The following is an 18311-nucleotide window of genomic DNA, read 5'->3' as shown; positions in this document are numbered from 1 at the left end:
TCCAGATATACATTTATCTACCTAAATTTCCTATATCTGAATATTTTGAGTCTGGAAACAATACAGTTGTTTCTTATCAGCCTACGGTTAAAAAATATTTCCTTGAGGCATTGGAAGCAACCCGATGTACAGTTTGCTGCCTGCGAAGTTCATTGAGCTGGTTCAAACACCTCATGGACAGTTTTGACATGAAAATACTGTATATCTTAAGAATTACACAGGAATGATACAATCTCATTATACAATTATCATGAAATATTGTTAGCACTCAACCTATATCACAGGTGTATAGTGTAGCTATGTAGAACAGAGTTCAGCTACCACTACTTTATGATGACAGTTAAATTGACAGGGATCTGAGAGCCATCAGCAGAATAATATATTTTGACAACTGTCACAATAGGAATATCACTTAACCATCACACAAACTTGTTTATTGTGAAAACATCAATGATATAACTACTTTAAAGTGAAATAATTCTATTTCAATTTAGATACAAATCTTAGAAGATTTTATTTTTACGAGTTTGGTGAACAAAAAATAAAACTCTGAGATGAAATAAAAATAAATTTTCACTTAACTAGAAAAAAAGACATTTTGACAGCTTTTAAATTAAAACTGAAAATGTTGAGGACACAGTCCATCAGAGATTGATTTCTGACTAACCTGGTCAGGGTATATCACATTAGAGACACTGGATAAGAGGTTGATTTTGTGATCAATACATACATGTATATCAAACCATGTATACTGGTGTGTAATTACTATATGGATCCAAAAAATCTGGAATAAATATTTCCATAAGTGATAGATTCTTCTCTCAACTGGACATCAAAATGAATGAAAATATTATGTGAAGCAAATAATTGGCATCTGCATAGTTTTCATGGAGGATAAACATGAGACAAATGTTTATGAAATGCCTAGAGACCAGTAACAGTATCCATGTGTAAGTTTTCAACCATTGCTATGTCCCTAGATACTAGTGTTGGGAATTGGTTGAGATTTCCTGATCGATCATCAACTTTGTGTAACCGATCGATGATCGATTAAAATCGATTAATTCTTAATTGTCTGTTTTTGGATATTATTCAAGTATAAATACGTATTTTGTGTTATGTTTTAACAGCAATTCACGTAATTACTAAAACTGTTGTACCTACACCATCATTTTGTGTGCTTGTTATTCGTTTATTGCACAGAATACTTTTTAATATAAACAAATGTCGTTTTTTAAAAAATAATCTTATTAATGTTGAAAATAAGTTCAATGTTGAAATAATCTATTTTCATACATCACGATGCTCGATTACAGATTTCTTAATCGATTGATTGATCAAACATCTCAAACAAGTGATACTCGATTAAATTGATTAATCGGAACAACACTACTAGATACCAAATATATCATGTGACATCCCTAGATACCAAATATATCATGTGACATCCCTAGATACCAAATATATCATGTGAAGTCTCAAGATACCAAATACATCATGTGACCTCCCTAGATACCAAATAATATCATGTGACATCCCTAGATACGAAATATATCATGTGACATTCCTAGATATCAAATATATCATGTGACATCCCTAGATACGAAATATATCATGTGATGTCCCTAGATACCAAATATATCATGCCACGTCCCTAGATACCAATGATGAGAGGTAATAACCCTATACGTACCAGAAATGACATGTAATGTCCCTATATATCAGAGATGTCAGGTAATGATGTCTCTAGACACCAGCAATGACAAGTGATGTCCCTATATATCAGAGATGTCAGGTAATGATGTCTCTAGACACCAGCAATGACATGTGATGTCCCTATATATCAGAGATGTCAGGTAATGATGTCTCTAGACACCAGCAATGACAAGTGATGTCCCTATATATCAGAGATGTCAGGTAATGATGTCTCTAGACACCAGCAATGACAAGTGATGTCCCTATATATCAGAGATGTCAGGTAATGATGTCTCTAGACACCAGCAATGACAAGTGATGTCCCTTTATATCAGAGATGTCAGGTAATGATGTCTCTAGACACCAGCAATGACAAGTGATGTCCCTATATATCAGAGATGTCAGGTAATGATGTCTCTAAGACACCAGCAATGACAAGTGATGTCCCTATAGGTACCAGAGATAACAGAGATGACATGTGATAAGTCCAAGTATCAGAGAAGACCTGTGATGTGGCCAGGTATCAGACATGACATGTGATGTGGCCAGGTATCAGACATGACATGTGATGTGGCCAGGTATCAGAGATGACATGTGATGTGGCCAGGTATCAGACATGACATGTGATGTGGCCAGGTATCAGAGATGACATGTGATGTGGCCAGGTATCAGACATGACATGTGATGTACCCAGGTATCAGAAATGACATGTGATGTGGCCAGGTATCAAGAGTTGACAGGTGTTGTGTGACCAGGTATCAGAGATGACATGTGATGTGGCCAGGTATCAGAGATGACATGTGACGTGGCCAGGTATCAGACATGACATGTGATGTACCCAGGTATCAGAGATGACAAGTGATGTGGCCAGGTATCAAGAGTTGACAGGTGATGTGGCCAGGTATCAGAGATGACAGGTAATGTGGCCAGGTATCAGGGATGACATGTGATGTGGCCAGGTATCAGAGATGACAGGTGATGTAACCAGGTATCAGAGATGACATGTGATGTGGCCAGGTATCAGAGATGACAGGTGATGTAACCAGGTATCAGAGATGACATGTGATGTGGCCATGTGTCAGAGATGACAGTTGATGTACCTTAATATCCAAGATGGCATTTAATATCCATCAAGAAGGCAAATATGATTATTGAGATTTCTTAAAATCCTTAGCTTTTCATCTGGCCAACATAATAATATTTTCATTATTGTGATTTCACTGGAGACCACTGAAGTCTTTAAATTTCATCATGGAGATGTTCAGAGATCCCTTAAATGATTAGATTTTCATCATGGCGATGTCCTTGGAGACCACAGTTACAACACCTTCATCTTCTGAGTCTGGCAAAGCAGGGTTTATTCCGAGGACTCTTTGTCTGTGACGCTCTTCTGCTCTTTTTTTCTTTTCCATTTTCTTCTGTTCCTTCTTTTGTTTGTTTGATACAGTTATTATGCTCTGAAATAAGTTAAAAGAATTCTTTAACAGTATCTGTTTGACCAGGATTGGTTTTTTTTCTGAAAAAACTTAAGGACATATTGAACTAATTTGATTGCTAAAGAGCATTGACAAATCCTTTGAAGGCTTGTTGTATCAATGTGTGTCAACCCATCAGAATTCATGCTTCAAATATTACATTATGTTGTGCAAGTAAGTACAAGATAAAAAAATTCTTGCACCACAGACAGGGATATCCCACGTAATACCCCATCCTAGATTTTTCTATTTTGCCCAATCTGTTTAGTACCCATACATGTGTTTTGCCGGAAATTTTAACATATCAGTGTATTCATCCAGGTGTAGGCATAGGTGAAACCTACACCTATGCATTTCAACAAAAACGTAGGTTATGTCACTGTTAAAATTTCAACAATATTCTATTTAATTAATCATATTCCTGATGTTGTTGATATAATAAAATGTGTTGTATTTTGCAAGTGCAGCCTACATTGTTTATCTGGCACTATCCAAACGTTGTTTAAAAGTGAAGAGGCTGTGTGGGTAGTTTGCGGCTCCCACGGGATACGCCAAACTCTGATGAAATATTTAATAATTTTCAGAGTAGTAGGTGTGAATGAAAAAATCTATTACCTGTAACTGAGGGAGATCTGGGTATCTAAATCTCGGGCTAAGATCCTGTAACATCCTAACCTCAGCTAACACCTCAGTTGGGATTATGTTACAGGATCTTAGCCCTTGACTGAGATACCCCGATATTGCTCAGTTACAAGTAACAGATTTATCAGAGTTACCTACCTTATTACTCTTCGGCCTTGCCCCACCTGCTGAGCTGATTGAGCCGTATCCAGAGCTGCCTCCATAACTGTTGTCACGTGAGTGGACAGGAGTAAAGGTCTCTGATGACACACCGCTATCTGTGGATGTTCTCTCAGAAGGTCCAGAGGATGAGTCCCTCAATTCTCCTAGGTTCCAGATTACAAATATACCACATATTAGAATAACTGGCTATTTTTGACACAGAGGCAGAATTACATAAATCCTGCACTGACAGCAAAACCAAATTCTTTGTAAATGCAATAAAACACAGTGTTAATAAATTATTTATATGCTTTATCAATTCAAAATAAAATGCTTTTCACAATATGTAAATTTTAACAGATTATATGAATAATTTAATCCTATAGAAAGTTATGCATTGAGGTCAATGATACAGACAATGTGAAAAACAAGACATTACAACAACAACCACCTGCAGGTCAAAATCTTTTGTCCATTTCCCTTCACTGAATATACAGCTATTTTGCAAATACTTGTATCATTTTGAAACAGGCTGAACTCAAATTTACTTCTCTAATGGGCACCTTCCATATTGTGTGACAATTAAAGAGGAAATGTCTCATCAGTTCATTTTCATGTTTCATTTAATCTTCAAAATTTTGAAGCTAAAACACAAGTTTTCATGTATGTTTTACAGATTATGTACATAATAATATTGTTAAACTACACACAAACATTGCTCTACACACATTACACAGACACATTAAACTACACATTAGTCTACACACATGCATTACACACATACATTACATGACATACAACACTCATACATAACACTACACACATATTACATCACACACATTACACTACATACATACATTACACTAAAGCATACAATGTATAACACACATTAATTACACAATGCACATTAACTAGATCTAAGTATAAAAAAAGGGTAAGGGGAGGTAATGCAGATCTGCAGTTCACCAAAGACATGATGTTGCCGAAGGCACTATACCTTCCATCTCAATCAGCTGTAGAAGTTGGCTGATGGCTAAGTCCACATCGTACTGACAGTCCATCAACATCTCTGTCACCCGCTTTTCATCCTTCACAGCAATTAAAAGTAAACAACTTAGTAAAATACTTTGTTCATTTATAACAAATAGTTTCAACAGTGATTACATATACATTCCAGATAATGTTCAGTACTTTGCCACTGAAAATTCAACTAGGCATATATATCGTAGCTACTATGGAAGAGGAATTGGTAAATCTTTATTGAATAGCATGGAAGAGGAATCGGTAAATCTTTATTGAATACTATGGAAGAGGAATCGGTAAATCTTTATTGAATACTATGGAAGAGGAATCGGTAAATCTTTATTGAATAGTATGGAAGAGGAATCGGTAAATCTTTATTGAATACTATGGAAGAGGAATCGGTAAATCTTTATTGAATACTATGGAAGAGGAATCGGTAAATCTTTATTGAATAGTATGGAAGAGGAATCGGTAAATCTTTATTGAATAGTAAATCTTTATTGAATAGTATGGAGAGGAATCTGTAAATCTTTATTGAATAGCATGGAAGAGGAATCGGGAAGAGGAATCGGTAAATCTTTATTGAATAGTATGGAAGAGGAATCTGTAAATCTTTATTGAATAGCATGGAAGAGGAATCGGTAAATCTTTATTGAATACTATGGAAGAGGAATCGGTAAATCTTTATTGAATAGTATGGAAGAGGAATCGGTAAATCTTTATTGAATTTATTAAGTTCATATATCCCTTTTTCAACTTAAAGGATAATTTCTCAAAATCTTAAGGCAGGGAAAATGAAGCAGAGTTTGACTTAGATTTTCTGCAGTATTCTTTCTATGTAAAGTTAGGTTAAATGGAAACACTTCTTAGTCATATCTTTCAAAAGTACCAACCACACAACCAGTAGCGACCATCACTTCATGCTCAATACTCTGTTCATCCCTCAGTGCTGATACTATGCCTTGACCTCTGGCCTCTGTCTTCTGCCCTTTGATTGCAGAGGATGTGTTGATCTTCATTGTGGGTCGTCCAGAGTTATCAGTACTACAGTCGACCTGCACAGAACAATTTCATATCATATGTTTGCATCAGCTGTCAGTTAGTCTGGATCACTTGTTCATTTTTTGTTTATATGTTTTGCAGTGAATTGCAATCACAAAGTACTAAAACAATATAGAACCTGAAAAATCTCTAAATTTATGATGAGGAACAAAAATTCTGTACTTTGATTTCAGACCTTCAGTATTTTGATTAAGGATTTCATTGTCGCAACAAAAACAAATTTGTCTTTCAGAAGTGTGATAAGGAACTGACTTTGAGTGTTTTGGTCTAGTGATTTCAGTACTGACCTTGAGTCTGATGTTGGCAGGAGATTCTGTGTTGTCGCTGACACGTCTCACACTGGAGTAGTGATCACCGTTGTGATAGGCAATGTGTATTTGTCGAGCATTGGGTGTTGGAGTGGAAAGGCCCCGAATCTGAAATTTTTACAAATGTATTTTAACAGAGCAGTGATGTTAATGATCTAAAAGCAAAGACAGCTTTATCACTAACCATATGTGGCCACAAATCACTTCAATGTGTCTCAAGACAGAGGTTTGCTCAAATTTGAAATAAAATTACAGTCATCAATTTCAGACTTGATAAAGAGTACCTAAAACAAAACTATACTCAGGGGATAAAGATGGCAAGACATTGAGTAAAATGTTCAATATCTTTAAGTAAGAATGATGATTAATTCATTCAGAACAAACTACAAATTCAATGATTTGTATCTGGTAAGTGATTTAGGAGTAATTGAAGAGAATTTGAAGGGAACTCTGTATAATCTGAAACAAGAGATCCCAGAGGGATCTTGGCGCCCACCATTTGAGGATCTGTTTTCAGTTCTTGAAGATTTGTTTATTTTTTTTTGGTTTGTTACAGGTGTTGTAAATGTTCATTGAGGAAGATCCATCCAGTACTTTCTCAGAAATAGCGGTAACAAACTTTTACTTCCAAAATCCAAGATGGCCACCTGTCCGCCATCTTGAATGCGAATCAGTTCAAAAAAGGTACAATGCACAACTAGGGACCAAGGGGAACCTGCATATGAAATTTGAGAAAGATCCATCCAGTACTTTTCCAGAAATAGCAGTAACAAACTTTTACTTCCAAAATCCAAGATGGCTGCCTGTCGGCCATCTTGAATTCGAATTAGTCCAAAAAAGGTACAATGCACAACTAGGCACCAAGGGGAAACTGCATATGAAATTTGAGGAAGATCCATCCAGTACTTTCTCAGAAATAACGGTAACAAACTTTTACTTCCAAAATCCAAGATGGCCACCTGTCGGCCATCTTGAATTCGAATCAGTCCAAAAAAGGTACAATGCACAACTAAGGACCAAGGGGAAACTGCATATGAAATTTGAGAAAGATCCATCCTGTACTTTCCCAGAAACAGCTGTAACAAACTTTTACTTCCAAAATCCAAGATGGCCACCTGTCCGCCATCTTGAATGCGAATCAGTTCAAAAAAGGTACAATGCACAACTAAGGACCAAGGGGAAACTGCATATGAAATTTGAGAAAGATCCATCCTGTACTTTCCCAGAAATAGCTGTAACAAACTTTTACTTCCAAAATCCAAGATGGCCACCTGTCCGCCATCTTGAATGCGAATCAGTTCAAAAAAGGTACAATGCACAACTAGGGACCAAGGGGAACCTGCATATGAAATTTGAGAAAGATCCATCCAGTACTTTTCCAGAAATAGCGGTAACAAGAATTGTTTACGGACGGACGGACGGACCACGGACCATGGACGCAGGGCGATTTGAATAACCCACCATCTATTAGATGGTGGGGTGATAAAAAATGACATGTCAATGACTAGTCAATACCGCATATATCCCCCATTCCCTCTCTCCATCGCCCTGATTCTCCTTGGTATGGAATATTCTGTGCCCCAACCAAGCCATATGACAGTGGCAACGAGTAGCTATAAGAGGCAGACCTACAAACAGGTGACGTGCCAGCAGACCAACTTTCTGTGATGGTTTCTTTAAAGTTTTTGCATGGATAGGATTGGTTATGAGTTCCTATGGTATGAAGGGCAGATTCAGTGGCAGTAAGGTGCCAGGTGCCAGTTGCCTGTCCTGACATTGTGATGTTACACCCGGATGTGCCGTCCTAGGTCTGTCAGCAACCAACCTACTTTTCCTTGCATGTCTAACAAGACGTTCTACAGTGCAAATAGGGACACTGAAATGCCTGGCAACCTGTATTTGCCTTTGACCTTGCATAATCGCCGCAATGGCCTCACCCCTCTGAACTTTAATCAGCTGTGCCACTGTTTATTGCTATCAGAAATTAATCACAAGACATCCCAGAGGGATCTTGGTGCCCACCATTGTTTGATCTTTACATGCTCTTTGAAATTGGATCTTATATATCTTGGATCCTATATATGAAATTTGAGAAAGATACATACAGTACTTCTCAAGAAATAGTGATAACAAACTTTCAAAGTCAAAATGCCTCTCAGATATTGCAAATAATGTCACCCTGTGTTTCTTTATCCCCTGAGTAAAAATACATAATATTGCCCAAGTTTATTTATCATTCTTTCACTAAAAGAATTATAATTAAAATTAATTTAACTATTGGACTGGTGACATAGTAAGAATATTGATATTGTACATATATTCTTCATTATTTGTTTTAATCATACAGTGATAAAACATTTTTAAATTACACTGCTTGTCTATGACTGAGTATACCTACCAGAAGGAAAGGGGAACCCAGTTGGTGGATGATAACGTTCACTTGTTGTAGTCTAGCAAATGCTACGATTGCATCATTTCCTGCATATGTACCTATTTTTTGCAAATTTTGAACTGAAAAAGATCCATAAAAAGATTATACTTAAAAAAAAAAAATTGTAAAGTGAATTTGACTTTGTGCTTCTGTACAGACTTGTGTATATCCGCAGTATAATATGGTGAAGAATAAACATTTCATTAAACATGTACTCAGCTTGAAATCTTGTGCCAAGGACTCTGATAGCAATTCTTATAAGTCAACTCTTAACGAAAGGTAGTAGGACCTTAACTTAACTGGTATTGTAAGTTCAAAGAATTTTAAAAACAACATTCAAATGATAACCCAATCACAAATAAAGGCTGCTTTAATACCTTATCAAGATAAAATTCAATAGCATACACAACTAGGTTGTCAATACACTGTTTTCTTCACTTTATTTTCTAGAAGATCCCTTCAAAGTTATGAATAATTATGACAAACTTCCATTGCAAATATTCATACAAATAACCTATCAACAAATGCAAGTGCATTCACATTCTGTTCCTCCCATCTCTCTCTAACTTTCAAAAGTTGACATGAAGAGTTAATCGTAATGCATGGAACCAACTAAAAGACTGAGGATGGTGAGTGATTTTAATGTTGATGATAACCATCAGGTGTTATAGGTGTAAACCAAAATGTCTGAAAATCCACAACATCAAGAAAGTGACAGTAAAGTGAATTGTAGTGACAATAACACTAAAGTATCAAAGGTTTTAATTCCATAACCAGTCCAGATCATAATAATTTGTGAAATGAAAATATTTCTGTATAACAAAATGTATCATACAATTTTCAGACAACACTACAAACTCACTGTGTCGATCAAAAGGCACGTCATCCTCTACAAACGGCTCAAAATCATCTCTGTGTTCTGACATGTATTTGACGACATCATATCTGTACTTGAAGTGGTTCCTTCCATGTCCCTCAAGTTGGTCCCCCAAAGCACGGAAAAGACAATTCCTAGAACATATATATATATAATATAGATTTAAATTAATTTCTAGAATAATATGAAGTTTTAAGTGCTGTAGGAGGTTTAGAGTCAGTCCATAGACAAATATCATGGCACACAGAATATGTCTTACAGACAGTGCTTACCCATCTCCTGGGATGTCCCTTAGTTGTAGACCAATCTTATCAAGCTGCATCTTAAAACTGGGATAGTTGCCATCGTCAGCAAGGTAAGATGCTGCCTGTCTGCCACGTTTGTGCTGTTCTCGCACGGCACGCTCTTCCCGTTTCCGTGACACGGCATCCTGACGGTAGTGCTGAGATTTAGTCATTCTTGGGTCATAAATGTAGTGCACTCCTCTCGCAGACATAAACCTGACTATAATGTCCCTTTAAACAAAAAAAGTTACATGTAGTATTAACAAGCATAACTCTCAGTGTTCTGAAGTCATTTAGACCACAATCTAATTTTGTGTTTAGAGTAGCTGTCCTTTCCAATATAAATATACTTGATAGCATTTGAAACAGTTGCTAATACTCTGTCTATGTTAATATCAGGAATCATTAATTATACATTTTTTGTTTTGTTCAGTTGTCTAGTCCAAGTGTTGCATGATGTTTAACATCTGATAAATCTGTGGAAGTGTGAATTAATAATATTATCTTTGCTTTGATTAAGGGCTTTAACGATACACAGCTTCAATGTGATACACCTCAATGTTCTGTATACATACACCATGCAATTGGATTATTTTGGCACCATATTTTATACAAAATTTTAGAAATTTTTATGTATACTAAATCTACTAGAATGTTTTAAATCAGAGCAAATTTAGTTACTTTGAAAAGATATTCACCAATAACAATCACTCTTTTGCATATCTGTATACATAGCACATATAAACCAGCCATTTATAAAGATGTTGTCACGCTGCCAAAGGAAAGCATAAAAAATCTTCATAAGCAATGAACATGATACCTGTATGATGTTATATGTAGAATAATTGCACATGACTTTCAGATAGCATGTCTAAGTGAACAGCCACAATGAAATCAGGACTACATGAAATGTTAATGACAAAACCAGACCATTTAAAGCTATTATCACCAACCAACTTTGAAAAGAATTCAAATGTTTACAAGGTCGCGTAACACCATCATATCACATGTTTTTTTATTTTGCTAGCACATCATTTTTCCAATTTCCCAACACAATTTCAAAATGCTAGCTATTAATTATACATAATTATAACTGATATACCAGAGCTGTAACATTAAAAATCAGATAATTAAACTTGTGATAAATGTGATATAAAAATGATTAACATAATTTAAGTCTAACAACCATTTGTGAATATAACATAGTGATAAGATATGAGAGAAAAAATATTAACATATAGAAGTATTGAGCTGGCATGTTTTATGTTTATCTGCAAAACTCCGTCATTTATATATAATGGCCATAAAACAGGACAGTGAGATGCTTATATTTATCTATTGATTTTCCTGTCCTGTGCTGATTATAACTTGAAAAATCAAACTAAAATTAATAAGGCCTTATTAACATTTTGTCAAGTTGCAGTAAAAATGTAGATATAATTCATTAGTTTCAACAAAAAGCTAGTGGAGAACATGATCACATCAGTCTTTAACATATGTCACACTGCCTGTCTGGTTGTGGAGTTATTGTCACACTGCCTGTCTGGTTGTGGAGTTATTGTAACACTGCATGTCTGGTTGTGGAGTTATTGTAACACAGCCTGTCTGGTTGTGGAGTTATTGTAACACTGCATGTCTGGTTGTGGAGTTATTGTCACACTGCATGTCTGGTTGTGGAGTTATTGTCACACTGCCTGTCTGGTTGGAGTTATTGTCACACTGCCTGTCTGGTTGTGGAGTTAATGTCACACTGCCTGTCTGGTTGTGGAGTTATTGTCACACAGCCTGTCTGGTTGTGGAGTTATTGTCACACAGCCTGTCTGGTTGTGGAGTTATTGTCACACAGCCTGTCTGGTTGTGGAGTTATTGTAACACTGCCTGTCTGGTTGTGGAGTTATTGTAACACTGCCTGTCTGGTTGTGGAGTTATTGTCACACTGCCTGTCTGGTTGTGGAGTTATTGTCACACTGCCTGTCTGGTTGGAGTTATTGTCACACTGCCTGTCTGGTTGTGGAGTTAATGTCACACTGCCTGTCTGGTTGTGGAGTTATTGTCACACTGCCTGTCTGGTTGTGGAGTTATTGTCACACTGCCTGTCTGGTTGGAGTTATTGTCACACTGCCTGTCTGGTTGTGGAGTTATTGTCACACAGCCTGTCTGGTTGTGGAGTTATTGTAACACTGCCTGTCTGGTTGGAATTATTGTCACACTGCATGTCTGGTTGTGGAGTTATTGTCACACTGCCTGTCTGGTTGTGGAGTTATTGTCACACTGCCTGTCTGGTTGTGGAGTTATTGTCACACTGCCTGTCTGGTTGTGGAGTTATTGTCACACTGCCTGTCTGGTTGGAGTTATTGTCACACTGCCTGTCTGGTTGTGGAGTTATTGTCACACTGCCTGTCTGGTTGGAGTTATTGTCACACTGCCTGTCTGGTTGTGGAGTTATTGTCACACTGCCTGTCTAGTTGTGGAGTTATCGTCACACAGCCTGTCTGGTTGTGGAGTTATAATCACACTGCCTGTCTGGTTCTGGAGTTATCGTTTTAAAATCTACCAGAAATGTTTGATAAAGCGATGATTGTGATTCTAGACCGATGTGACTAGATGGGAGCGAACAGGAATTGATAATGCTACATGCCCCCATTCCAATAAAAAAGTAATTTTCAGTTCATTTCTATTGATGATGAATGTATTTGTCAGCATTGTTATCATGTCTCATTTTGTACCAGGGTATCAACCATACCAAATAAAGAAAATGTGGACATTAATCTGTACCAGGTGAAGATAGGTTATATCCTAGATTACCTTATCATCTTAAACATTAGAATTCTAAGTGTTGTGGTTAATATTGTAATCGAAGTACAGATAGGCCATACAACCATACTTTATTTTGCTGTATAGTGAATACAATGATAATACAGCTATGATAGTGATAGTATGCTTATCAACGGTAGCTTGTCAAAGAAGATCTGATCAATGACACTTAAAAACATCATGTAACTGTGTATATAACATTTCAAAATCTTGATAATACATGTACACTGTTTCAACATAACAATATGATTACCTCAAAGTCAGCTACATTCTCGCACTTGTATATTTCTCAGTATCATCAACCTAAACTACAGTCATGGTATACATGAATGCACTTTTAAAGTTAACAATCAATATGACTTAACAGCCTTATAACAAAACTTCACTTTGGTCTAAATACAACAAATACATGTAACATTTAACAATATCTTGCTAGATTTGTCTTTATATGCATGTGTACAAGATCCATTAAACTGTATGCTGAAGCAAATGATAATCACAATAATATGCTACAGACATTCAGAGTGATAACAAATATATGTGCTCTATTTGCACAGTAAGTACTACATGAAGTTTTGAAATTTTGTATTTCATAATTCAAAATTACTACAATATCATTATCAAGTTTGAATTCTTATGTTAAACAGCACTGAAAGAAACTAGTTTCTTTGTACCTAACTACAGGTAATTGTAACACAACAAATACAGAAAAAATGAAGCCAAAAAGAGTATGTATGTTATCCAAGGTGTTCAGTTCATATTTGTGTAAGTGACTGACACAGGATTTAAAAGCATCATCTACATTTTAATGTAAAGTTTGTAATTTTCCTTGCACCTTCATCTAGTTCTGGCCATTTTTCTCAATTCATTTCACTTTATTCTGTATGCAAACAGCATATAGGAGAAAAGATTAAATACATACATGTTGTAACAAAAATTTATACAAGATGGCAGAGAACATTTGCTTCTATATATATATATATATATGTAAACATAAAAGGCCAACAAGGCAAATAAACTTGATTATCGCTAACGTTTTCAAGCCGTGTCTCAGCTATCTTCAGGCGATTACTTCAATGTCTTGGTAGCAACATTATGACGTAATACAATCAATAATATATGAGGGGAGATAATAACATTATTAATATTTTTAAGGTCTAAGTACACTAATTAATTAGCATTTAGTGCCCGCTTGAAGAGTTTGACAAACGTATCCTCTTTGCATAGTATTGGAATCGGACATCTTATGGAAAAGGTGCACCCAGAATAGTCCCTTGTCACAATATATATATATATATATATATATGTATGATAATATACATGTATACATAGACAAAAACCATGAATAAGACATAACCCACTACGACATAACCCACTCGACATAACCCACTATGACCTAACATTATGACGTCATCATGAAAAAGTAATAACAAGTAACCTCAACAGGAAGCAGGCTAATGAAATACCATAAGTCAACACTAGTCTATTTGTACCAATGTAGAAACAAATGTGCACTTTTTTACCTCATAACTCTAAGAAAAGAATAAGGAAATCAATATACACATATATTACATTCATGTTACATCTAAATATAAAAGATGTGTTTAGTAATTCATACCCACAATAGGAACTTTCTCTTTGATGTAGCCTGAATTTTATATCTACCAAAACAAGGAAGATTTTTTATGTTAAAAAACAGTTGAATTAATTAGAAAACAGATGGTCGGCAATAAAACTACAGTTTGATATATGTTGATCTTATTTCTGAAAATGCTGGACATAATAGTATAAACTGACTTTCATTCTCACACAGAGTGCACAGTTTTTGAGCTATATGAAGGCCATGATATCTTCCAGTCTCAACATTTTGTGTATGTGCATTCAACCTATACTTAGAAATTATTATTTTGATCTTTAAAGTTAGTGGCTTGTTGAGATAGAATTTACATATTTCAGTTCATGAGGAAAAGTCATTCAAAGGTTTTAATGAATCTGGCCCCCGTGACCTAGAATATATGACGAGGTAATTTCTTTTTGCAGACTTTGTTGGACATCACCCTAAGAACATACCAGCCTCTGGGCCTTTTACTTCATGCGAAGTTGTTTTTATGTTTTAACAAATTTGCCCCCTGTGACCTTGAATGTGAGTCAAGGTAATTTCATTCTGCAAACTTTGTCAGGCTGCATCCATGGAATATAACAGCCAAATATCAAAACATTCAGTCTATTGATTAATGAGAAGAAGTTGTCTAAAGAAAAAAGTTGACGCTGGATGCCACACCACAGTATAAGCTCACTTGGCCTTTCTGGTCAGGTGAGGTAGTAGAAACTCTACGGTGTATGTAATAAGGAAATGACCACGTTCGAAATAAACCATAGAGGTATTAACATTTTGTTTAAACCCAATAGAGACTTCATGCTATATGTAGTTTTTTTTCTGTGGCGCAGTATCGAAGCTCCAGAACTCACAGACGTAATTCAAAATACATGACATAGTATAAAAGTATAAAATAATACCAACTTGGTCTTTTCATTCAAGATAAACCTTTTTACCTTTTGATTAAGAAGAAAATAGACCTTTGTGCCTTGTGTAATAATATCATTATGAGCAACAACAAATTTCCCATTATAATAAAAAACGAAGCCTAAATAGTAGAACTGATCTACCAATTCTGTTTTCTCCATCAAATTTCCACTGTTCATTTGGTAACAATCTCTTGTTTTTTTCAAATACACTATTTCAGTTTTATCTACCATGATAGGCAACTTGCCATAGTTTGTGTAATTCTATATTGAATTGTTCCCGATTTCATAATCTATAGCTTGCTGTCTTTTTTGGTTTGCCAGCATTTTCAAGGTCCTCTTATATCACCGATTTCTTTTCTTACAATGTATAAATATACCTACATATTATATAATCAATGAAAAAATAGCAACAGTATGGACAAGTTGTAAAAAGTACAAAAGTTACATCACATACGCACAGCATAGACAAAGACAAAGTTACAAACTATAATAAAGAACAATAACATTAAATGTTCTGATAATCCTATCGGCCAGTTGGACGCCAATCTTAGGCCCTATAGAAGGGGCAAAATATATAAACCATCTTAAGAAGGTACATATACTCTTGTAAAAGAACAGGGAAAATACACATTCCTGTTGAGTGCCGCCACCAGGAATCAAAACAGGGTCTCTGGAGTGATAATCACAAAACATGCTATGTCGGCTGATTGACAGACACCATATTTAATACTATATACAAGCTACACCAACCCACTCCTATTACACTCTATACAAATTCCCTTGAAGAACTTCTGAAAAGGTGAAAGTGAGTGCAAAGCAATACTTAACCATTCGCTCATTTCTTTTTTATTGTTTTTGATATTCATATAGGATCTGAAGATATTATATTCATTTTATGTATACATACATACTGTATTTTTGTCAAAGTCATGCATGATCGAAAATAGACTGTATCATAGAACTAATTAAATAAAGATAGTTTTTAATAAATGTTTACAGTTTGATGACAATAGCCAATGAGATCTTACTCAATATCTTAGCTGTGTACCTCTATAAGCTAAATATATACAATAAGAAACAACATTATGTATATATATGTTGCAGGTTGAAATCTTTGGCATTGTAACTAACTTCAGCCATTTTTGGTAGGATTTTTTCATGCAAGTAAAAAGACCATTTTCAAAATATCAAGAGATCTGGTAATTAGTTCTTAAAATTTCAGGGAGTATAAATCAAATATCTGAGTCCCAAAACTCAAAGAGACAAACAGATATAGTGTCTTACTTTACTTTCAGTTAGACACTTTGAACAACTTTTGGATGAACACTTTCAAGATATGATTTATGATTATTGATAACTATGATATGCGTTAACTTTTAAAAGCCATTGATACAATATGTATATTTATCATTGTATTTCAGATATGAATATAAAGGCTTAAAGCCTGCGTCCATAAATTTGTCATTAAATGTCATTAAATTTAAAAATTGAATCTAAGATATACAGCCTGCGTCCATAAATTTGTCATTAAATGTCATTAAATTTAAGAATTGAATCTAAGACGCACATGTACTAGCTCTGTTTTAGGCTCTTCCTACTTATTGTGTCAAATAGAACTTTTTCCTCACTGAGTAAGTAGGAACTCCAAGCAACAAGCATTTATAAGCTTGAGATGCATATCCTAAAAATGAATGTGCCTTCACAATGAAACAGCTTACAGTAGGTAAAATGATGCCTAGAAGAAATAAAATATCAAATACATAGTAGAAGGAAAAACATTTTAATTATGAAATGCAGAAGAAAATTGAATATATCTAATTCAATATCCTTCTGTTACATAAACATATTGTTGCTTGATCAGAAGCAACAAAGTTGTTTGCCTCATGTATAGACAATGTTAAAATTTACAAGTAGATGTGCTTTATTTAAATATATGATGCTGATAATTAAACTTAAATTAAACTGTTAAGTCTTGTCAGTCAAACTATTGGACAGCTCATGATCATGTGCTTATAAAAACAAATATCTAATACATGTTCTAAATAAATCTATATTACAGGTATATAAGCATACAGATTTTGCAATGTTTAATACACAGTTTTTTAAATAGAAAATAAGTATATGATTAACTTAAAGTCTCATGTACATCCTAATCATTACCTTTCTGTGACCGTGCACATGTATACCTTATATACATTAATACATGATATTCTCATAAAGGGAAATCAAACTACTACCACATGTAATATCACCAGTACTTTAACGTGCTGCTGACTATGACGACAGGGACATATTTCTGAGTCAGTGCTTCATGTAGTACCATTACAGTTCTTCAATTATCATGAATGTCACATTTACAAACAAGACATAATTGGATCTAAATCTATATCTTGAACTGAATATACACACATAAATTACAATACACAGCAGTAAAGCATTAATAAAAAACATGCAATAAATTGCACATCACACTGAAAAAAAGTAAAATTCTACTGCTTGTTAATGCACAATTATAGATGTCCTACATTTGAATACTTGTACATAAAATCCTTTGCTTTGATTACCTTACAAAACCGAACAATTCTTAAATGTATTCCAATCTATACTTGACGGCGGTCTTGACACACCCAAACACTTTTCTCTTAGCAAGTCGGTTGGGCCAATATTAAACACATCTAAAGTCTATTTTTAACTTTAAAGTAATGTCAGAGAATTTCCGAGCACACAAGGTAAAAGCTATAAGCAGACTGGGACGATATACCCGATCTTTGAACGGGTATATCAATAAACCTGTTTACAATAGCGTGACAGCTAGACCGTGACTGGCCATTTAAAAGTGTTTATGAATGAAAACCGGTCTTTGGGAAATATTGGTCTGCTACGTCTTGTAAACCCGTCATATTTGAATATTTCAACAAAATAATATGCCATTTTCATACCTGTTTTGAACCTTGTTGTTCCTTTTTTTCTAAATGAGACCCCAATCCAAAGGATGGGACATACATACAATGTTATATATTACATAGTTCTCAT

General features: G+C 35.0%; 1 protein-coding gene across 1 annotated transcript; it reads right to left on the bottom strand.

The window, feature by feature from the left end:
• Window positions 1–444: 444 nt before the first annotated feature.
• Window positions 445–18267, bottom strand: LOC132554134 (OTU domain-containing protein 3-like). Its single transcript, XM_060218435.1, has 9 exons — window positions 18218–18267; window positions 9927–10169; window positions 9640–9788; window positions 8745–8857; window positions 6326–6454; window positions 5870–6031; window positions 4951–5041; window positions 3951–4117; window positions 445–3152 (listed from the first exon to the last, which is right to left on the bottom strand). The coding sequence occupies exons 2-9, from the start codon at window positions 10148–10150 to the stop codon at window positions 2976–2978; spliced, it is 1212 nt and encodes a 403-aa protein (XP_060074418.1). The 5' UTR covers window positions 10151–10169; window positions 18218–18267; the 3' UTR covers window positions 445–2975.
• Between the last annotated feature and the right edge of the window lie 44 nt (window positions 18268–18311).

Source organism: Ylistrum balloti, unplaced genomic scaffold (assembly GCF_031769215.1).
Source record: "Ylistrum balloti isolate Yb309-2 unplaced genomic scaffold, AGI_CSIRO_Ybal_v1 Utg370384, whole genome shotgun sequence".
Lineage (NCBI taxonomy): Eukaryota > Metazoa > Mollusca > Bivalvia > Pectinida > Pectinidae > Ylistrum > Ylistrum balloti.
This window is presented reverse-complemented; position numbering and strand designations above follow the sequence as displayed.

What these genes read in the sequence shown, in the direction of transcription:
- LOC132554134 (XM_060218435.1), bottom strand. Translation starts at nt 10,150, where the DNA reads ATGTCTGCGAGAGGAGTGCACTACATTTATGACCCAAGAATGACTAAA. An exon ending in CGTGCCTTTTGATCGACACA is followed by an intron (nt 8,858 to 9,639) that starts GTGAGTTTGTAG and finishes GATCTTTTTCAG; the next exon opens with TTCAAAATTTGCAAAAAATA. An exon ending in CAAGGCCGAAGAGTAATAAG is followed by an intron (nt 3,153 to 3,950) that starts GTAGGTAACTCT and finishes AACTTATTTCAG; the next exon opens with AGCATAATAACTGTATCAAA.